The 22,962-nt window shown below is 46.4% G+C and overlaps 1 protein-coding gene across 2 annotated transcripts in view; it reads right to left on the bottom strand.

Moving 5' to 3' along the window:
• Positions 1 to 1,094: 1,094 nt before the first annotated feature.
• The window catches only part of PLS3 (plastin 3), a 440,804-nt gene continuing 418,936 nt past the window's right edge, over positions 1,095 to 22,962 (bottom strand). For both annotated transcript variants that reach the window (XM_078688533.1, XM_078688534.1), the window contains exons 15-16: positions 18,994 to 19,118; positions 1,095 to 2,341 (exon numbers count right to left, since the gene is read on the bottom strand). In XM_078688533.1, the coding sequence (XP_078544659.1) occupies positions 2,209 to 2,341; positions 18,994 to 19,118 (258 nt within the window). In that variant the 3' untranslated portion in view covers positions 1,095 to 2,208. The remainder of the gene's footprint in view (positions 2,342 to 18,993; positions 19,119 to 22,962) is intronic.

The following is a 22,962-nucleotide window of genomic DNA, read 5'->3' as shown; positions in this document are numbered from 1 at the left end:
ATGTATGTTAAGATCGTCTAGTATGAGGAAATTGTTATAGCGTAGAGCTGGTATTGTTATAGCTTTGCATATTTAGGCTTAGAAATAAAATATTACTTCTTATAAAAGTAAGTATTAGATTGGATATTGCTTTATTGTCCATACAGTGTGTACTTTGAGTTATGAGTCATGTTCACTAACCTGTATCTACAACCCCCTCCACCAGAGGGAGTGACTGTTCGTCCACCGAGTCAAGTGTAGAAGGGATACTGAACACAGTTGTCTAGGATCCATAGTAGGTCGGACCTCGGGACGTCACGAGTAAAAAGCCTCAACCACCATGTTGGGCCCAGTAGCCCCTGGGAGCCCTGTTGCCCTCTGAAAGAGGTTCTGACAGGGCCCAATTCACAAATGTTTTGTGCATGCAGATTTCACTTATGGATGCAAATACATTTACAATTGAAAATGCTGAATTCGAGACTCAGAATTTGCCTAATTTTCCAAAAACAAACTGCACTTACGACCATGGCCAATACTCAAGATCGTCGACTGTCTGCAGTCGTAAGTTTAAGGGAGAAAATATTTTCAGGGGTGGGGTAGGTGGTTAACTTTTGCAATGTAGTCAACACCCACATTGTTGTAACTCTGTGTATTTTTCAATATTTCTAAGCAGTTGTCCCCACACCAATTATATACATAAACATATGAGTTAAAAAATTAGCTTTGTAAACACGTTGGCAAATCCCAAAGAACTCCGCAATTCTAGTGTGTGTAGAAGAAAAAGTTTCTCAACAGAAAATTAAAATCATACAAGTAAAAATAAAAACAAAAAGGTGAGGTGCATTTGAACCTTCCACATAATGTGTACCAGGCAGGTGTACATACATAAGCATATGATTTTCATACATTTATGTAAGCCTGAGAATCCCTAACCCAGACATTTTCGCATAAGTCGGGGTGCACGTCTGGGATTTCTGTGAATCCAACAACACTTGTAAACCTACCAAAATCGTGAAAGGAAAATAACAAGGAGTTAACTAGCAACTTACTAAAATACCAGGAGGATTAGGTCTGGTTTTAATTTTTTTTAAAGACAATAACACCAACAAAAGACATATTGAAAATGTTTTTATTTTTTACTAATGCTTTGCCATCATGATATATAACTGAGCCGCTTCAAATAGCAATATGTTCTCAAAACATAGCAATCAGCTTGCAAAAGCATTCTTGGGAACCCAGAGTCCCCTCTTTTCTCCCTCCAACTCCGCAGATGTAAAAAAAGTCTCAGCACCCCGAGTCAACAGCTAGAACCGAATGACAATTTTTTGGCATGTTATCTTCAATTTCTTCCCACACACCCCATTATCATATTATAATGGACAGCATTATAAATAAAAATATAACAAACTTTCATGCAGATTTGTAAAAAAATATTTCCTGGGTATATGCATTAAACCAAGATACAAAAAAAGAATTGCACGCCTTAGAGTAGGGTCTTATTTCAATGGTTTGCATGTTGGTAATATGTATTAAGCAGAAATTCTGGATAGCTCCTAGATATCTGCCGCTCAAAATAGCCTCCAACTGAAGTAAAAACTTGTACTGTATATGTGAAGTAATATGTTGAGTTATAGGTTAGGAAAGGCTTCACTTGGGAATAATGCTGAAAGATACTCTCTCAAATTAGCAAAAGTTTTCCAAGCAACTTTTATTATGGTTCCACGCAGCAGAATCCGGATATAGATCTATGTATATCTTTAACAGCATGACTCCAGAGCCATGTATACACGTTTCAACTCCTAGATCTAGAATAAACATTGGAAACCAGTTTTACGTAGACCTTAATTGGGCTTTGTTCCCACTTCGACTCATGCCATCAATAGAATAAAACGAGGAAGTAGGCGGATATTCTGCATGAGTTTGGTAGAAAAGTGTGTGCGGATGACGCAAGTGAAGACCAAGGTAGTCAATTGATACAGATAACGTGGTTTTTGATGATCCTGAACTGGAGCTTAGGTTTATTCTGTGGAATGAGAGCAGTTTTGTGAGGTACATCTTCTCTTCCGGAGGAAGCCGATGCTTTTGTCTTGCTGGAAAAACCGGACAGGTGCCAATAGTTCTCCAATTGAGGGAGTTCCACCCAAGAGCCCACACACATTTATCATGCACCTGTGCTGGCAGGAATGATCTGGGGGTTATTTTGGTTCCTTTGTTGCCTATATTGCACCATTACACTTTCTTCATCCCTCGGCCCATCAAGCACGCAAACACCGTCATGACCATCTTTGGTTTCACCTCCACAAGGTCTTCAGGAAGAGCATAGACTCTGGCGCCAATTCTTCTAGCCATTGATACAGCATACCTATGAAACAAGATTTGAGATTTAGTTTCAGGTTCTTTATGCAGATTACAATTTAGGACCTTAATGTGGTCAAAAGAGGAAAATGCATACATATGCTGCACATAAATCACTAACTCTGTGTATTTTGCACTATTTAAGAGACCTCATAGAAGCTCCATAAGCATGTAGTACTGCGCTTGAACTGTCAGTTGAAACACCTAAGGAAAATCAGTTGGAACGGAAGCATGTAGTACTGTGCTTGAACTGTCAGTTGAAACACCTAAGGAAAATCAGTTGGAACGGTGAACAAAAGCCATAGGATCTAAAGTATCCAATATAACAGTAACAACAAAGGGCGGACAGGTCATTCTGCCACTCTGGCATTTCCCTGTCAAGCGGAGGATTAGGGGGCTCATTTCAGAACTGCCAAGACCTACGCAAGCCCCCTTTTTCAGTCAGATTATACAGCAGTGTGAGGCTGGATTTTGGTTTCCAGCTCCGTCCTGCAAGAACATCCCATGATGCTAAACCTTGCTCAAAATCTTTAAACCCCACCTCTAGCTTGTATCAGAAATGTGTAGATCCTGTTCATTTGCTTTAAGGATTTCCTGATTATGCACATCTGGTGGGGAGCGGACCGTTCTCTTGATTAACTGGCCTAGACACTTCTCAACACAGAAGCAACCATAGAATCCATGAAAAGAAACAATAGAACACCTTATTAATTGAACAAAGAGGCCAGAACCACTTTTGCAAATGTTTAAATGACATTAGGTCACTATACGTAGGAGACCAAACGAAAATATTATCTATAAGCACCTGTTCCAGTAACTTCTGTCTGAAAGAAAGAGGGCTCAAGACAGGGCAGATTTATGTGAAGCAAATGCAAAAGAGCTACCATTTCATGGTGGCTTCAGTGCAACACACGTCTGATAACAACAGATTCATTTAGGTAGTGTTTGCTTATGGTCTAGGACGGTTTTCAAATGTGTCACCAAGGGAAACATACCACATCCAGCTTTTCTACTATAGTTGCTTCTGAGTTATCCGCCTGTGCTGAGATTGTGTACTTCTCATCTGCACTTTGGAACCAGACCATATGTCAGTATCGTGTATCCATCCGGGGTCAAGCCAGCCAATATCTTTGTATTTGGGTGATGGTAGGCCGGAAGTAGTGACACTGGGAGTCATCTATTTCCTGACAACCAATACACAAGTACAAAGCACAAACGTCCCATCTAGCAATCTTTCATGAGTGACACTCAAAGGAAACAAAAGGATAACCCTAACACAGGGCTTGCCCTGTGTTCATAAAGAGATCTCTCCCTCTGGCTCCCAACACTCTTTTCATGCCTAAAGAGGATATCGCCAAGTCAGGACAAAAGTAAGGCTATGATCAGGGCCTATCCGTGCATTTCTTAAGAGACAATACTATAGCACTATGTCTGGCATGCTACCACCATTTCCATTGTGTATATCATAGCTCAAGTGACAATCCAAGATTGGTTCCACCAGACTCACAGTATCACTTTTGGTACAAACTAACACACACCCATAACTACACAAAGCAGAATATGTGCAGAATGTAACAAAGGGCCCAGCCACATGAGGTTGGGTGAAATTTACCATGACACTGTCAGCAGACCGCTCGTCCATCAGTAGGCACAGGTAAACAAACAGTGGCAAAACCAATGGGTCTCGCCTATGCAAGGCTATTGGCTTTGGCGATGTGTTTTAGCCATGGTGTACACCACTGTGGCTGCTGTTCAGCTTGGCTAAAAATTAGTGGCGTGAGGTGGCCAGGAGTGGAATAGCTCGGGGTGAAGTGGAATGGGATGGAGTAGAGTGGAGTGAGGTGAATTGGGGTAGAATGGAGTTGATTGTAGTGGAGTAGACTGCAGTGGGCTATATTGTTGTAGAATAGGATAGACTGCAGTTGAGCGGGGTAGATTGGAGTGAGGAAGTGGGGTAGATTGGCATAGTAGATTGGAGTGGGGTTGACGGAAATGGAATAGATTGAGGCGGATTGGGTAGACTGGGGTAGAGTGGAATGGGGTACACTGGGATAGATAGGAGTGAGGTTGATCGGGGTAGAGTGGGTTGGATCTGGGTAGATTGTTGTGGAGTAGACAAGTGGGCTAAATTAAGGTAGAGTGGGTCAGATTGAGTGGATTAGAGTAGGGTAGATTGAGTGGAATGGGGTAGATTGGTGTAGATTGGAATGAAGTCGGGTAGATGGGAGTGGGTAGAATGGTTTGGGGAAACGAGAGTGGGTTACATGGAGGTAGAGTGTGGTAGATTGGAGTAGATTAGGGTGCAGTGGAGTAGATTGGAGCAGGGTAGGTTGGGGTGGAGTACATTAGAGTGGGGCGATAGGGTAGACTAAGTTAGATTTTATTAGAGTGGGGTAGATTTGAGTGGAGTGTGCTAGAATGGAGTGAAGTGGGGTGGATTGGGGTGAAGTGGGGTGGATTGGGGTGCAGTGGGGTTAGAGTGGTGTGGGGTGCGCTAAATTGGAGTGGGGTAGACTGGGTGGATTGGAGTGGGGTAGAATGGAGAGAAGTGGAGCAGATGGGGGATGTGTGGGGTAGATTGTGGTAGATTGGAGTGGAGTTGGGTAGTTTGGGAGAGAGTGGGGAAAATTAGGAGTGGAGGGGGTAGAGTGGAGTGTGATACATTGGGTGGATTAGCACAGGGTAGACTGGAATGGAGTGGTTTAGATTGGGGTAGATTGAAGTATGGTAGTTTGGAGTACGGTATATTGGGGTGGAGTGGGCTAGAGTGGGGTGGGATAGATTAGAATGGTGTGGAGTGGTGTACATTGGGTGTGGTAGATTGTGGTGGATTGAGTTAGACTGGAGTGGGGTAGACAGTGAAGTGGATTGGGGTAGATTAGAGTGGGATAGATCAGGGTGGACTGGAGTGCAGTGGGGAAGATTGAGTGTAGAGGAGTAGGGCAGACTGGGGATGAATAGAGAGTGGTAGACGAGTGTAGTGAGGCAGAGTGGGTGGATTAGAGTGGGGCAGATTGGAGATGAGTGGGGTAGATGGGTGGAGTGGGCTAGATTGGGAAAGAGTGTGGTCGATTGGGTGGATACGAGTAGGTTAGATTGGTATGGAGTGTGGTAGATTGGGGTAGAGCGGAGTGGGGTAGATTGGGTGGATCAGAGTAAAGTAGATTGGAGTGGAGTACAGTGGGGCAGGGTAGATTAGGTGGAGTGGGTTAGATGTCATCAGTGATGTCATTTGAGATGTCAGTTATGTCATGAGTGATGTTACTGACCATGTCATGAGTGATGTAATATGTGACATCAGCAGTGCATTGCGGGCGCGCAAGTTATAGTTAGCTGAACTAACTATAACAGGGGAATTTCAATGGTTTTGTACGAGTGAAATCTCCAGCTAACTAGAACGCCCCTGAAACCTATGGTTTTTTCAGTGAATTTCTATGGTTTTTTTAAATGCTAATTCCTAACTATAATGTGCCTGAAACCTATGGTTTTTTAAGTGAATTTCTAAGGTTTTTTAAATGCTAGTTTCTACCAATGCCTACAGAGGTACGACATGTGAAGAAAGAAGAAAAAACACACCGAAAGAAGCAAAAGAAATGCAGAAAGAAACAGAAATTCTCAAAGACAAAGAAAAGTGCAGGAAGAAGGTAGACGAGCAGAAAGAACAGACGAGCAGAAAGAGGCCTTGTTGCAAAATCATCCTGCACCCTTAATTGTTTTAGATGGGTACAGCTGATAATGGACTCTGACTAACAAGTCCTAGAGCTAGTGCTATGCTAAAAGGCACTTTGAATACAGTTAAATACCCACATACACTAGGGAACACTATGCGTTGGGGTACCCCCTGTGATTAGCATGACCTCCTCTGTAAGCCCCTAGTATATAATAGGGCGCTTACTGGAGGTATCTAGTGGGCTAGTTGGACCCCAGGGAGCCTCAGGATTCAAGGGGACTTAATCCACCAACTTAAAACGTGGCACAGGGCGTGTTTGCACACGTCACCTCAGGCTCCGTTCCCCTCTCTTCACCTCTGTGTAAACGTGCCCTGTGTGGCCGTTCTAAGTTGAGAGATTAAGTCCCCTTGAATCCTAAGGGTCCCTAAGCTCAAACTAGCCAACTAGGTACCTCCAGTACGGACCACAGAGCTGCGTTGCAGAGGTGTAAAAAGGGGCGTGGCCTCTGAACAACTGTCTGCAACCCAGCTCCCTGGCACATACAGGGCCGGACTGGCTACCGGGCAGTTGTGTGTGCTGCCGAGCTGGGGGCTAATTTTTATCTGTGGTGGGGGCTTATTCCGTTGATGGGGACCTGCGTGCGCATTGAAATAAAAAAAGAAAAAACAATTTAGTTTTTCACACGCAGGACCCCATCAACAAAATCAGCTCCCAGCTCGGCAGGACACAACTGCCCGGTAGCCAGTCCGGCCCTGGGTACATACTGGAGATACCTGTTGGGCTAGTTGGCCCTCTGGAACCCTCAGTGTTGAAAGATAATTTACTCCCCAACTTACAACTCGCCACGGGGCGAGTTTGCACAATGATGAAGGAAGGAGGCGTGGCCTGAGGTGGCATGTCTGCAAACAAGCCCTGTGGCACTTTAAGTTGGGGAATTAATTCCTCTTCAATCCTGAGGGTCCCTGGGGGCCAACTAGCCCACCCGGTACCTCCAGCATGCGCCAGAGAGCTGCATTGCAGAGAGGTGTTCAGAGGCCATGCCCCTTTTTACAACACTCTGCAGCGCAGCTCCATGGCGCTTATTGGAGGTACCTGGTGGGCTAGTTGGCCCCCAAGGGACCTCAGGATTGAAGAGGAATTAATTCCCCAACTAAAAACGCACCCCAGGGCGTGTTTGCACACACATCACCTCATTCCCCGCCCCCTCCCTTTACCACTGTGCAAACGCGCCCTGTGGCGCGTTTTAAGTTGGGAGATTAAGTCCCCTTGAATCCTAAGGGTCCCTGGGATGCAAATAGCCGACCAGGTACCTCCATTAACCGCCACAGAGCTGCGTTGCAGAGAGGTGTAAAAAGGGGCGTGGCCTCTGAACACCTCTCTGCAACGCAGCTACCTGGCGTATACTGGAGGTTCCTGATGGGCTAGTTAGCCCCCAGGGACTCCCAGTATTCAGGGGGAATTACTTGTCCATCTCCAAAAGCGCCAGGGGGCATGTTTGCAGAGTGCTGCAGGGAGGTTGAGGGGCCTCCGGCACGATGCCGGTCTTCTTTGTTTAAAATTATTTTTAAGAAGAGGGGCTGTGTGGCCCACCTTCCTTTCCTTTTTTATCAGCCCCGGGAACCCCACCCCCCAGGGCCTGACCCCCTTTTTAGGGCTCGCATAAGGCAGCACATGCGCTGCCTCTACGAGACATTAAGTAATTAGTCTGTTAGGTGAAACTCCACGTTATTTATGTTGCTGCTTGCCATTAGTTAAAGTTTGTTATTGATTTTGTTTGATGCTTTTTTATTGGCTGTTGATGCGATGCAGACTTCCGTTTAGTCCGGAAGCAGCAGCGCCTAACTACTGTTTTAGTCCGCCAGATCGCACTCTGTTTTGCAGCTGCCTCCTGCTTTTCAAACGTAGGCTTTCACTTTTCAAACAAGGGTGCGCACCCTTTAACAATGGCGCCTGTGCTAGTTTTAAAATTCCGGGACTAGCTCAGTGCGCCCACACTTCTTCCTTCTCCCTGGCTGCAGCTCGCAGGCTTTCAGTTTTCTTTTGAAGGTGATCACAAAAGAGAAATCCACAGTAACACGCACACCCTCTTTAACTTATGCATCAGCGGCACCTGCTGACTTTTCTGCGACTTGCATGTAAGGAGACGTGTTTTGCGATTGTTCTCGGACTCTTCGGATGACACACAGGTCCACTTGCGTTTATGGTTGCTAAATCGGGGGACCTTGAAAATAGACAAAGTTAGAGTTTACGCAGGATGTGTTTGTATCCAATGTAGTGAGAGCGACCTCTTGAATGACCTTGTGAATACACAAGAAACAAAGTGTTCCCTGGTAGGCGCTTTATCTAGTTGTGGCATTACGTGCAGGGTGGTGTGATGCCAGCTTCTACTCAGTACCTGTTCCTCAGCCGGTCATTACTCTCGGTCACTGCACATGAACACAGGGCGCAGCCAGACATGCTCCCTCGCTTGTCCTTTGTCCGGGCAGGGCATTTCTGCTGCTCAGCAGTGGCTGGCAGGCTGGTAACTGACCTGCGGCTGGGCCTGCGGTTCCCCTGGGGTGGGGCCCGCGCTGGAGCGCTCCTCCCCTGGCGTCTGTCCTGCCCCTAGGTTGGACTATTAACTTAAGTTGCGGGTGTTTTTAGATGAGGTGTGTGTCTTCGTGCTTCCCATCAGACCACACTGCAGGGACACTGGCTGAGTTCATCATGGTGCAGTCGGGCCGGGGGAGGGCAGCCCATACATATTTAAGGCTCGGCCGAGTACCGCCGAGATTTGAGCACTTGACTGCGCTCCCGGCTATCCTGCAGCCTTTCTGCCTCTGAGTCTTCACTGATACCTGTTTTTGTGTCTCTTTAGAAGATGTCTTCGTATTTGAGACCTTTGCACAGGTTCAAGAGCTTCGTCCTTCTCTTCATCACGCCGCTGCTGCTCCTGCTCCTGCCGTTGCCACTTGTCATCCAGACCAAGATAAGTGAACACATGTTACTTGCCAGAATGGTGAAATAAATAACTAAGTGGTACCTGCATGTTTCTAGGCCCTTTACTTTGTCTTCCATATTGTCTTTTTTGGGGGAACTGAGACATGAAAACCAGGATCACACAATTTGAACAAGCCAGCGGCGTAGTGTTGGCTGAGCCGCAACATAAGCAATGGACATGTCCCCATACTTGTGGCTTGGTCAGGGTGGCGAGAGCCTGTTAGAACTGGGGTGCAGAGGGCAAGTCACATCCCTGGTCCTGGTACCACTGTACCTGATGCATTGATGATAGATATGCCCTTAGACTCCCGCCAAGATTAATTATATTTTGGTTACATAGTAGCCCACCATTAGATAATTTGTCAAAAACAAATTTTCAATCCCCAGTCATTTTTAAAGATTTTCATAATTTCCTTTTTCCCATAAATTGGCAGGCTTTGGAGTTTTACAACTTTTTTGTGGTGAGGGTTTTATGTCAGTCGTGATAAGAGGCAGTGGAAGGACTGTCAGGTTGAAGGGCAACATCTGAAATCTTACGAGACCTCACGCAAGTGGGATTAGTTCATTCAGTCCCTTATTTTTCTGCAGTCTGGCACCTGTAATGTGGTGCTGTACTTCTACTAGGGAAGGCAAAACTACAGATCCCAGAATGCAATGGGAAACCCAGAACTCTGAGAACTTCTCACACAGATTGAGGATACCTGCAGGGAGTGAGCCCTCTTGAAATGAATGAGCGTATGCTTCGCCTGTAGTGGCGAGTGAGAGGAGCGATGGAAGTGTGAAACACCAGCACTTTGAGAGGAATCCGTGAAGATCTGAGTTACAGAAGTCAGACATAGGATGCGACCCTTCGACCTGCCCCGGACGTGCCCACTGCCGCAGAGTCTGCATGGTGTCCAACGTTCTAGCTGCTTTTAAGGTCTTGTATAAGGCAGCGCATTCGCTGCCTCTACGAGGCATTAAGTAATTAGTATGTTAGGTGAAACTCCGTGTTATTTCTGTTGCTGCTTTCCAATAGTTAAAGTTTGTCATTGATTTTGTTTGATGCTTTTTTATTGGCTGTTGATGCAATGCCGACTTCCGTTTAGTCCGAAAGCAGCAGCGCCTAACTACTGTTTTTGTCTGCCAGATCGCACTCTGTTTTGCAGCTGCCTCCTGCTTTTCAAACGCAGGCTTTCACTTTTCAAACACGGGTGCGCACTTTTAACAATGGCGCCTGTGCTGGTTTTAAAATAGGCTTTCAATTTTAGCTTAGAAACACGCACTGCATTTGATTGCCCCGGTCCATGTTTTCATATTGCGTTTTTTATGAAAGACAAATAAAAGAAGAATCAGATGACTGTATGCTTTATTTCTTAACACACTCAAAATTCGCGCACAGACATTTTTAGTTTAGAAACGCACTTGGCAATCTCTTGTTTTTTTTTAAATTTATGTAGTGTGAACTCGACCCGAAGGTACTGAAGCGCTTTACATGAGCTTTCCAATAGTTAAAGTTTGTCATTGATTTTGTTTAATGCTTTTTTATTGGCTGTTGATGCAATGCCGACTTCCGTTTAGTCCGGAAGCAGCAGCGCCTAACTACTGTTTTTGTCTGCCAGATCGCACTCTGTTTTGCAGCTGCCTCCTGCTTTTCAAACGCAGGCTTTCACTTTTCAAACACGCGTGCGCACTTTTAACAATGGCGCCTGTGCTGGTTTTAAAATACCTGGTCCCCAATTCCCCACGGTCCCGCCGGCTACCCGCCTCCTACGGGAGCCAGCATTGCTTTTCCACATGGGGAGCTGCTAAGATGCAGCTCCCCGTGTGGAAAAGCAATTGGCTTTGGTTTTTGGAACAGAGAGCAGGTTTCGGGTAGTGTGCCCCCCCACACACAGGTTTAAAAAAATATTATAATAATAATTGAAGCCCTGGGGGTGGCGGTCCCGGGGCGGGGGGCATGAGCCCCCCGCAAATGTGTTTCAAAAGCCCCGGGGGGTGGCGGTCCCCAGGGCTTGGAGGGGTCTTTGAGCCCCCCACCCACTCTTTTCAGAAGCCCCGGGGGTGGCATTCCCCAGGGCTTGGGGGGGCCTTTGAGCCCCCCAACCATTTCTGTAGAAGCCCCGGGGTGGCGGGCCCCGGGGATGGGGTGCCCCTTTGAGCCCCCATCCAATATTAACATTGCCCCGGGATTTGGCCCCCCAGCTCCATGGCGCTTACAGAAGGTACCTGGTGGACTAGTTGGCCCCCAGGGACCCTCAGTATTGAGGAGGAGTTAATTCCCCAACTTAAACTGCGCCACAGGGTGTGTTTGCACACATGTGAACTCAGGCCCCGCCCCCTCCCTTCACCACTGTGCAAACGCGCCACGTGGCACGTTTTAAATTGGGGGATTAACCCCCTTTGAATACTGAGGGTCCCTGGGGTGCAACTAGCCCACCAGCTACCTCCAGTAAGCACCACAGAGCTGCGTTGCAGAGAGGTGTAAAAAGAGGTGTGGCCTCAGAACACCTCTGCAACGCAGCTCCCTGACGCATACTGGAGGTACCTGGTGGGCTAGTTGGCCCCCAGGGACCCCCAGTATTCAAGGGGAATTTGTTCCCCTTTTGCAAACGCGTCAGGGGGTAAAGGCGCATTTGAGGGGGCAAGGCATCTGTCCGCGACCCCGTTTAAAAAAAAAATAATAATAATTAAGAAGGGGGCTGTGTAGCCCCCCTTCTTTTTCTAATTTTTGGGCCCTAGGGACCCCATCCCCCAGGGCCTGCCCCCAATTCTTTTTTTTTATAATAAAAACGTGACGTATTTGTGTTCAGTGGAAATGGAGAAACCGTGCAACCAGACGGCTCCTGATACACGGACATACAAGAAGGCGTAATTGTATGGTAAGAACGTTAATTAGGGTTTTTTTCTTTTAAATTTGAGATGTGGAAAAGTCGTCCTCTCTCTTTTTATCTCCGAAACATTGGTTACACGAGGAGGACATCTGCAAGTCTACACCAAACACTGGTGCCGCATAATAAAGCTGCTTTCATGCAAGAGGACAATTCAGGCGCCTTGAGGCTGCGTCTTCTTGTGGGTGAATGACTGCTGTAAGATCACGCATATCACTGACTGAGTCCATAACACCAGCTGACGGAGGCTATGCGTTCTTGAAAGCAGTTCTTCTAAAAGGAAGTGGTGAAAGCAGGTCTTCCGGTAGGGTGCGGTGTAAAGTGTGTGTATGAATGAAGAGGCGCTGTGTGCTCATGGGGAGATGCTGTGTGGAGGCTTGAGTGCCGGATCTATGATGGGAAGGGACGAGGAGGGAAGGGGGTGGGAGGTTAGGAGAAGGATGGGAACAGCATGGAAGGGAAGGAAGGATAGGATAGGGAAGGGCAGAGGAGAGGATTGAAGAGAATGATTGAAGAGAGATGGGGAGAAGGGATTGCAGGGCATTGGAAGGGCATGGCATTGGAAGAGAAGGGCATTGGAAGTGAGTGGATTGGAGAGTTAGGGAAGGGGAGGTAAATGGGTGTACAGGTGGGAAGGAGGAAGTGAAAGACAAAGGAAGAGAGGAACAAAAGACGGTACCAGCAAGAAGGTGAAAGGAAGGAATAAAGGACGGATAGAAGCATGGGAGATCGGATGAATGCACTCTGCGCCTCTCGGCTGCTCCTCGCCTTCCCCCCGTGATTCCAGACATTCATTAACCAGTGCGCCTCGACCCTCCGTGGCCCACCTCGCAGTCGAGTCCTGGGCAGGCTGTCTGAAATCTGTCGCCCATCAGTGAAAAGGCCTCGCTCTCGTGGGACCGCCCTGTGCCATCCCGCGCCCCTCGGCCCCGGTCCCTGCCACCCTCACCAGTTGAACCTCGAAAAGGCCTGGACTTAAGTCTGTGGGAGCAGTGGCAGTCCTGTCTCCTGAGACTGGAGACCACCCAGGGCCCGTGCCCCTGCAGCAGAGGGTGGTCCGGGGGGTAGGATGGTTCCCTTGCACAGCGCTTACAGCTTCAATTCTGTTGGAAAGAGAAGGCTATTCGCATTCTCCTCCGAGCTTTTCTTGAGTGTGCGCTAGTGCCAAGAAGTGGTGTCTCTGGCACTTTTCTACTACGCACTACATACGCTCTAACTGAATATCTAGAAGATGTCTCTCCCTTCATCTGGAATTGTTGGGACACCTCACGGTGTAAAAAGCAGGGATTTTTCAATTAAAGCCTTCAATGAATTCAGTTAAAGCGACAGAGCAAATGACGAGATGCAAGGGCGCCAGGCTCTGTGCGCCTCTCTGAGTTTAGATTTCTAAGCGCGTTATACGAGGCATGATGGGGCGCGTTTACAACACGTGCAAGTTACAAATTAGAACTATATGGTTCTGTGACTTATATAGTTTCACATCGCAGCTGCTCCAATGGCTAGATCGTCCACTGGGAATCAATAATCCAGAGTTCAAATCCTTGTATGTTCACTTAACACGGTGTGATCCTGGGCAGCTCTATGCATCTCCCCATGGTTTGCAAAAATATTTTTTTTGTTTCCGCAGCGGGATGCATGGATCCTACACGCATCCCACGATTTGAAAAAAAAATTTCTTTTGGGCCTTGGGGGTCCTTGTGGGACCCCCTGAGCAGGCCTAGGGGGCCAGGGTGCATCTACCCAGCCCCCCTTGCGTGTTTTACGCGTTTCTTTTTCTGATTTCTTGTGCCTCAGTTCTACCGAGGCACAAGATGGCTGCCAACACTTCCTGATTTGGAGTGTTGACAGCCAATTAGAATACAGCTCGTGCATGGCAGGGTGCGCTTAGGCTGCGCTTAGGGTACGCGGATCCTCCGAGGCCATAGATATATAAATGCATTTAACTATCATTTTCTCAGGAACTACTGACGGATTTACACCATTTAAGCAAAAGGCACGAGTCTGAACTAAGGACTACCTCTTTGCCAAATTTGGTGTAATTCCGTTCAGCAGCTCGGGCTGTAGCTGCGCCTAAAGGTCCTATGGGAAATTGCATGGGGAAAACATGTTTTGGGACCGCCCCCCCCTTTTTTCCCGGCCCCCACTACACGAATCATCCCGAGACTTTCAGGATAGGAGCGGACCGTAAGTTTTGAACATTTCGCAAAGATTCGTCAATCAGCGCCAAAGTTATTGGGAATAGAATGTTGCGGATTTCCTATGGAAAATAGGTCCTAACTATATCTACCTACTGGCGACCGCCAGTAGGTAATACACATATACACATACACATATACACATATATCACGAGATCCAAGAACTCCCCAACCTCCAAACAGCAATGGAGAGAAACACGAACTCCAGTTGGCGTGATTTGGTTATTTTTATTTTTCTGCTTCTGTGCTCCCACAACCTGCCATTACGCGTTTCGACCAGCCACGCTGGCCTTGATCACATACATACACATATATACACACACTATATATACATATATACACACACTATATATACACACACACTATATATACACCCACACTATATATACATATATACCCACACTATATATACACACACTATATATACAGTGTATATATAGTGTGTGTATATATATATTGTGTATATATGTATATATAGTGTGTATATATAAGTATATCATGTCTTACCGAATGCATGGGTTAGTGACTACACTGTGTGAATGTCTGTATTAGTCTGTCAGTTGGTGTGTAAGTGGCTGCATGGGTAGGTGAGCAGCTACATGAGTGTCTATATGGGTTATTGATTGGTTGTTTGAGTATCAGTATGGTTGCCTGAGTGTCTGTGTAGGTGAGTGGGGGGTGTGTGACTGTGCATAGATGTTTGAGTAGGTGATGTACTGGGTGTATGGGTTCAAGAGAGCATCTATGAAGGGCTGTATGGGTGTGGGTATGGGTGTGTTGGTGAGTGAATGGATGTCTCAATGTTACATGTGTGAGTAACTACATCTGTGAATGGCAATATATGTGAGTGTTGGACTTTATAAATGACTATATGTGAGAGTGAGTCATTGTGAGAGTGCCTGTATGGATGTGTGTGCGCTTCTATCAGTGATGGTATAAGAGAGTACGTATGTGTTACTATCTGTATGAATAAGTGAGGTGGTGTGTGTATACATTTATAAGTGAGTATATGGGAGTTTCATTGATTCTTTGCATGACTGACTAGGTGTGCGAGTATGATAGTGCTGTATTGATGAGTGACTGCATGTATGAGTGACTGTATGGGTGAATGAGTGGATGTGTGTGTAGATCTAGGAATCAGTGAGTTTGTATGTAGTAACTGATGTTGGTGTGTCTATGGTTTTGAAAATGGTACTCTGTATTTTAGAGGGGATGTATCAAAAGTTATACTTGGGTAGGAGGAGGTGCATCAGATGATCATGTGGATGATGTCACTGACCATGTCATGAATGATGTAATATGTGAAGTCATCAGCAGTGCTTTGGAGGGACGCAAGTTCAAGTTAGCTCAACTAAATAGAACAGCCGAATTTCTCTGGTTTTGTACGAGTAAAATGTCCAACTAACTATAACTTCCCTGAAACCTCTGGTTTTTTCAGTGAATGTCTATAATTTTTTAAATGCTAATTTCTAACTATAACGTCCCTGAAAACGATGTTTTTTTCAGTGAATTTTAAAGGTTTTTTAAATGCTAATTTCTAACTATAACGTCCTTGAAACCTATGGTTTTTTCAGTGATTTAAAAAAAAATTTAAATGCTAATTTCCAACTATAACATAGCAGTCACTTTAGCAGAGTGGTGGAGAAAGGTGAGAGTGGCCTCCAAACACCTTTTAGCAATCCCAGTGTGTGTGATTTACTGGAGGTAACATGAGGGGTAGTTAGCCCCTAACGTCAACCTAGGGGGCCAACTACCCCTTTTATTACCTCCAGTAAGTCCCACATGGCAGGATTGCTAACTTGTTATATCAGGCCAGCCCCCTCCCTGCACTACTGTACAAACGCATCCCCTGGTGTGTTGTAAGTTGGAGGATTAAGTCCCCTTGAATCCAGAGGGTCCCTGGGGCCCAATTAGCCCACCAGGTGCCTCCAGTAAGCGCCACAGAGCTGCCTTGCACAGAGGTGTTCTGAGGCCATGCCCCTTTTTACACCACGCTGCAAACGCAGCTTCTGGCGCACTGCTGCTCAGAGGATGAAGTCCACTTGTGTCCTGAGGTCCTCAGAACACAAGAGGACCTCATGCACGCACCAGCAGGGCACCAGAAGCTGTATTTGTAGCATGGTGTAAAAAGGGGCGTAGCCTCGGATCACCTCTCTGCAATGCAGCTCTGTGGCGCTTACTGGAGGTACCTGGTGGGCTAATTGGGCCCCAGGGACCCTCGGTATTCAAGGGGACTTAATCCCCCAACTTAGAACACGCAGGGGGGGCGCTTTTGCAGAATGCTGCAGAGAGGGGGCGGGCCTCAGCGAGATGCCGTTTTTAGGTCTCGCTGAATCAGCGTGCATGCGTTGCTCGGAGAGACATTTAGTAGCGGCTTTTGGAAGCAGCCACCAGCTTGCGCTCACAAGCATGCGCACTGCTGCGCTCGCATCCCTTGCGTGCTTTAGCGTGTCATCGCGATCGTGATGACTTTTTCTCTTGTACGGCCGCGCGGCGTTACTATTACTGCTGCGGGCGTTACTATTACTGCTGCGCGGCCAAATTAATATTCACTTCACCCACACGCCTCTCCTCAACCTTACTTCTTCCCCCACCCCTTTACATCTCCTCCTCAACACGTTCCTGGTTTCCTCAAACGCCTGGTGGAGGAAAGCAGGGAGGTTCGGTGCACATTAAGCTTGGGCGCCTCTCGACTGCAGACATTACATGTCCGGCACCCCTTGTGCGCTTTGGCCCTTTACATTAACAACCTCCTGGTCTGAGAGTGTCCCCACAGTGTTCAGACCGGCCTCAGCAGCTCTATCCATGCTGTGGGCCTCGCTCAGTTGCCACTTCATTCATGAGGCCACTCCTGCCGCTCTCCTTCAGCCTCGTTGCTCCGGCTGCGCTGGGACCTCTCAGCACGGCAGCTGGCCTAATCTTCTGTGCCAGCAGGCCACGCGTGCACTCTTCCTATGGGCGAGGCACTACTGCCAAGGCTGCACTCCTGCATGCACGCCGCCTGCCGAAGGCTCCATCGCCCAGCAGCACTCTCCCGTCCTGCTGCTACCCAGGAAACACAGGGGACCGGACTCCACAGGAAGCCCCTCCTTTTCTCCACAGTGAACAGTGAGTCTTTTCCTTTTATTGTAAACAGGGCCATTACTGCCTTGCTGCCCAGTGGCCCTCTCACTCACATTATACTTACCACCGCACATGCGGCACTCCACCCTATGCCTGGTCACTCCAATTGGGTCATTCTACCTGCTGCTGACACTCGTGCCTTAGGAAGTTGCCTCTTTCCCCTTTCGGGCACTTCTCTATAGCTGTTCTGACCAGCCACTCACTTCACGCTGTCTCATTTCACTCACGCTGCACGGGGGAGCTGGAGCTGGCGCCGGAGACTGCTGGCTCCATTCCGGGCCGAGTTCATCTTCCTTGCGGGGGCGGGAGAGTGGATAGCTCCTCCACTCTCCATCCTCCCATGTTAGGCTCTCTTCACTGCTCGCCACAGCCCCACAACACCTCTCTCCTTCCACGGGCTCACCTCCAGCCCTTTACTTGTCGGGCATCACTGGCGGCCCCCAACACCTTGAAACCTCAAGGGGTGATATGTTCGCACTTTACAAATATGGATTATGATTATGCACAACCTTGGTAACTGATGACCTGGGCAGTGCATCTTAAGTCGGACAGTATAGTTTATTTTCAGAGCTGCAGTTATAAACTTCACTATCCTACTTATCGGTGCTCTACCTTGCTAAGACGCCCACTACATAAACATTTCAGCCTGCAGTTAACTTTTCTGTGTCGTTTCTGAAGTTTACATATTTTCATTCTTTCCACGTACCATTTTTTTTTCCTGCCAGTCAGTCGCAGTAAAACGTGCAGCGTATTTTGTTCTTTCTATATTTAATTTGTTTTTAGACAAAGCGTTACTGGGAAGAGCGGCCTCGAATAGTTATCTTCCATTGTTGTCTCGGGCCACTGACCTAATGGTTTACCCCAAAAATGCAATGCTGTATGTACACCTTTGCAGTTAATTCAAGTTCCAGTAGCTGGTTTTTAGCTTTAGCAACCGCATAGCTTTAGATGAATAACTGTTGTGTACAATATCATTATTTGCAGGGTGCTTTGCATCAGCCCATTGCTTACAGTTTATTAGGGTTCTAGTCACTCATTTACTTGCCTCTTGTTTAACGGCTTTCCTTCCAATTGTGTTTGTCCTTCGCATAGCATAGCATAGCTTCTTTACCATCCTTTTCACTAGATGACTTGTGTTCTTCCACTATTCACATTCAGGGAACACATTTGTTTTCTATTGCTTTTAGCACTTCATTGCAGTGCATGCGTTTTTGCAGTGCATGTCTATTCTCAATTTGCATGCTGTTCTGTATTCCATCTAGGGCTTTGGTTGGAATGGTCTTTTTTAACTTCTTCTCCCTCCTTTTTTAAGGTCTCTGCTCTAGATGGCATAGCCAATAGGTCTCGCCTTTGGAACCTTATAAGTGTTTAGCCATGTAACAGTTAATATTGTTGCACAAAGGATATTGTGCTGCATAACTAAACACTTATAAGGTCCCAAAAGCAAGACCTATTGGCTATGCCAATGCTTGTATTTTTTTATTTTGCTTTTGGAAGGGTAGGCTGTGTAGCAAATGTTTCAGTAATAAATGGCCCTTCGAGTGCTGAACAAGACTTGTGTTTTTCCGTGTGCTCAACAGGGTAAACATGCTTAAAAAATCCAATGGAGACAATTTGACATTTAGAAATAAACCTCTGAGCAAGCGGCATGGCACAGCAACAGGAGAATGAAAACTCACTAATGTGCAGTGCAGGAAAACACACGCATGCACGGCTAGGCTAGCCATTTAGATTGATCTTCCTCAATCCACGCACTAAAGAAGCTAGTTGCAACGTCAATTAAAGTTGCGCTGTTTTATTAATAAAATGATATTCACTTACTTGGCATTATCATGCATGTCAGCGTCTGATAGGTCGCCAGTCTTTACTAAGTCATAGTTAATGCAGCCAGGCTGTATGGCATCAATCAGATCAACAACCGCCAAGCTAGAGCTAATGGACTTGTCCTAGAGGGAACAAAAAGAAGAAAAACAAGTCATGGGAGGTTACATTTCTAGACAGAAGGCAGAGCAAGAATCCAACTATGCCATCACATACATTGGCATTGGACCTCACACTGGCTTTGTGTTACAACAAAATAGCACTCTGGTATTAAAATCCATACATTGGGAAAATAAAGTTAGTAATCTATAAAAAAATATTTGTCCACTATCGATTTATTCTAGAATCTAAAATATTTGCTGGCTAGTTCCACCATCCCCAGTGAGGATCCTGAAATTCTTTATGCAGAAATATCTATAGGAGCCTCCGTAGGTCAGCAAGGCCAAAGCCTACATTACCCATCACATTTCAGAACCAATAAAAGTATCTGCCCGACCCCACACAAAGACTAGTGTTTGCCTGAACAGATTACCAAGCAGTATAAATGTCTCTTCTGAGGGTTTCTGGGCAACTTTTGGGAAGTCTCTACATTGGAGTTAAGAATGCATAGACCTGTATATATAAATAAAATGTGGACTTTAAAACAAAAAGTGACTCTAGTTTCACATGCTGTTTAAAACGATGTTTACACATTGCATGCCATTACAACGCGGTCATTACACCATTACAACACGGTCATTACAGCGACCGCGTTGTTACATCGCATGCCATTACAACGACTTGCTGTAGGGGGCAGAAGGTGTTGGATTTAAAATCCAACACCTTGCCTACTGTTGCACAGACTAGAGTTGGACTAGTAAATGATACTATTCCAGCACCCCCCTCCCACAGCAAGTCGTCGTAATGACTTGCACTGTAATGGTCTGCGATGTAACAACGCGGTCGTTGTAATGACCACGTTGTAATGGCATGCGTTCTAAACGCATGTGTTGTAACGTGACCTATTCTATGTGAAGTTTACAGAGGCATGTCTAGGAAAGATATGTGCACATGTCTGAACAGACTTTACAAACGTACATGTCCAGTGAAGGTCAAAGAGGGCCAATGTCTACAGTTAAAGAGAACACCAGTGCATTATCTCAATTATACACCGCCCACTTATCCATTTGTCACATGCCTCAAGTATGGAAGGCCAGTCACCAAGGGAATACGTCTTATTCATATAATACAGTATTGCCCTTCGGACATCAAAATTATGTAAAGTAATTTCTAATGCAGCTACTGGATTCTGAACAGGGAGAGGCAACTGAATGTGGACACAAATTCACAGTGGGAATAAACATGGGGAAAGGGAGTAGTTCTATGTAATCGTGATGAACTTTTCACATGTCTGCTTAGCCTAAGGATATATTAACAACATCTAAGAAAGAAAAAAATAAATGCTTATTTGTCCCAGAATGGAAAAGGAGGTCAAATTAACATGTTTAACAGCGTACACAAATTCCATGGCAGAGGTGGTATTTGCATTACCCCTTCTAAACAGGTGTGAATGACTGGAATGGTAAGGAGTGACCTTCTGTGTGCTTTTAAGCATGCAAACGATGCAGCCGAGCACCCTGCGACCGGTTTTGGAGTAACACCCCATATCAAACAGGTCCCAGGATGCTGGTTTCCTGTAGAGGGAAGACCTGGCTTGGCAGTTCGGTTTCGACGTTACCATGAGGCAAAGGGTCAAGGCTGATTTGAATATGGTGAGAGATCTCGTCAGGTCAATTATTTTCGTGAAACATCTATCCAGCAGTAGGTAGGGGTGTATTTTGTAATCTATATGAGACATTGCAGCTTGATCATCTTAAACCGTGAACCACAGCCAATTAGTGTCAGGGGCAAGAGCCACCAGTGCACCAAGACAGAATCTAAGATTGTCAGCAGAGGGGTATGGTTGTGATTTAATTTATTGAATTTCTAGAAAGCCAACTCCCAAGTATAGAAAGTGTTCCCTGCGTGGAAAGGCAATGTTCATAATTGAGGGCCTGTCAATCACGGGGTACAGTAGTGACGTCCTTTAGTATTCCCAAAGCCAGAATATTTACCACAGAATCTACAGATATAGAACAGTCTTGGTATGGACACTTCTGGGTCAGCCAGACACAAGAGGCTGTCAACACAATCATCCCTTGTCCTTTGCATCACCACCGCCCGATCAGATCAGTGCACTTCTGCGAATCTAACAAACCAAGGGTTCATCACAATTGTGAATAGCTTTGGAGAGAATGGGCATTCCTGCCTCGTTCCTCTGCAGAGTTGAATTCTCTTTGTCTCTGGAGTGAATTATTACCCTAGACGGCTAGGCTTGCTCAAGTTTGGAATATGATGTGGGGACACCGGACATAGACCAGTGACCAGAAGTACAAAAAATAGAACCACTGATATATGTACAGGAACCAGTCAAGGAATGATCAGAAGAATCACCGGACAAATGTCATTCAGATGGGAAAGGCCAACAACCAAACATGCTGAAACTGAACTGGTGCTAAAGGTGCCCAAGAAGAAATCTAGACAAGGGGCAGGGATAACAGGTGGACAAGCCCACTCCCTAGCTAAGGCAGAATATGGGCTCTGGGCCAGACTTAATAGCAGCATGAACCACGTGTTCTTAGAATAAACCAAATACAGTCCTTGGAGCTCAAAAGACAAGGATGTGGCAAGTGGAGATCGACGTACTAAAGGAAGCCTCACAGCTTTTCTTCCTGAGAGCATTAGCACAGGTTTCGTTTGGCCAGTTAGGGTGACATTCACGTGATGAGCCAAACTAACAGACTGGAGAAGGAGTCGTTTCTTACCTGTAACTCCAGTTCTGAAGTAGGGGTATCTCTGTTATAGTCATAATCTAGTGAATAGTCCCGCCCATGTGCGTGGACCCCGGAGCAAACAAAAATAATCTCTTAAGCGGTCTTCATTGCAGTCCTGCATAGACACTTAAGAGAAAATTCAAGACAATAATGCAGCCGGCACCTACAAGGCTACACTGTCCAGTACTTCAACTAGAAATGCCAAGGATATTACATCAATAACAAATTTAACACAATCTGGCAAGTTTCACCCACAGAGAAACTCTCCTCCCTTCACCAAATCCTTGGGATGATAGAGAGGAAGGGATGGACAGACAAGCCGCCATAGGCTGCCATTATGTGTCTGGAAAAGGGATACCGTGCCTTTAAGGAACTTTCCAGATATCCTCGGTATCCCAGCATGCACAGCCCACTCCTTTTACTTTCAGTTCTTTTTGAAGGTGCATAAAGCAAGGCCTGTAGCATACATTGTGGAAAATTAGTACGGTTTGGTAAACATTATCTGCGCCATCTTGCCTTTTTCCCCGGATGCCACACTTTTTGTCGTGTGCACCCGCCATTTTAGGTGCCTCGATCAGAACCACCCTCTGCACGCCACTGGCCCCCAGCATAGCCCTTCGCCCTCGCAAAGCCCGCACGCTGACAACCCCCACACTCGCATGCCTTGGGTCATAAACCCCCCTTCAACGCAGCTCTGCCTCAGAACCCCATCCTGTTCCCAGCGCGACACCTCCCCTCATTCCTTTCATGGTCCCAGGCCCTTTGATACAAACCCCCTTTCCTGTGTGCCCGTCTGTCTTCCTCTTTCCCAGGCTGACACCTAGCTCTGCCGATACTGTTTTTTGCCCCTCCCCGTACAGTAGAAAGCTTCCCTCATCAAAGGACCCCCGAGTTGATCAAAGCCCCCACCCTATGAGATCCGATCTAACCCCCACATTCCGTGAATCGGCGGAATGTCCAGCTGCGCGATAATCATCACCTGTTGTGACCGGGGTGGGGACTTCAACTGTAAATGTGTGTGGGAACGGGCCTGTAGGGGAGATTCAGAGGATGTCCTTTCATACTTCAAAGCATTACAAGACTGTGTTACCCGCAATAAAATTCATTTAACTGTGTA

Source organism: Lissotriton helveticus, chromosome 4_1, assembly GCF_964261635.1.
Source record: "Lissotriton helveticus chromosome 4_1, aLisHel1.1, whole genome shotgun sequence".
In the NCBI taxonomy this organism is placed as follows: Eukaryota; Metazoa; Chordata; class Amphibia; order Caudata; family Salamandridae; genus Lissotriton; species Lissotriton helveticus.
Note: the sequence above shows the minus strand (reverse complement) of the source record. Positions and strands in the feature narration are given on the sequence as shown.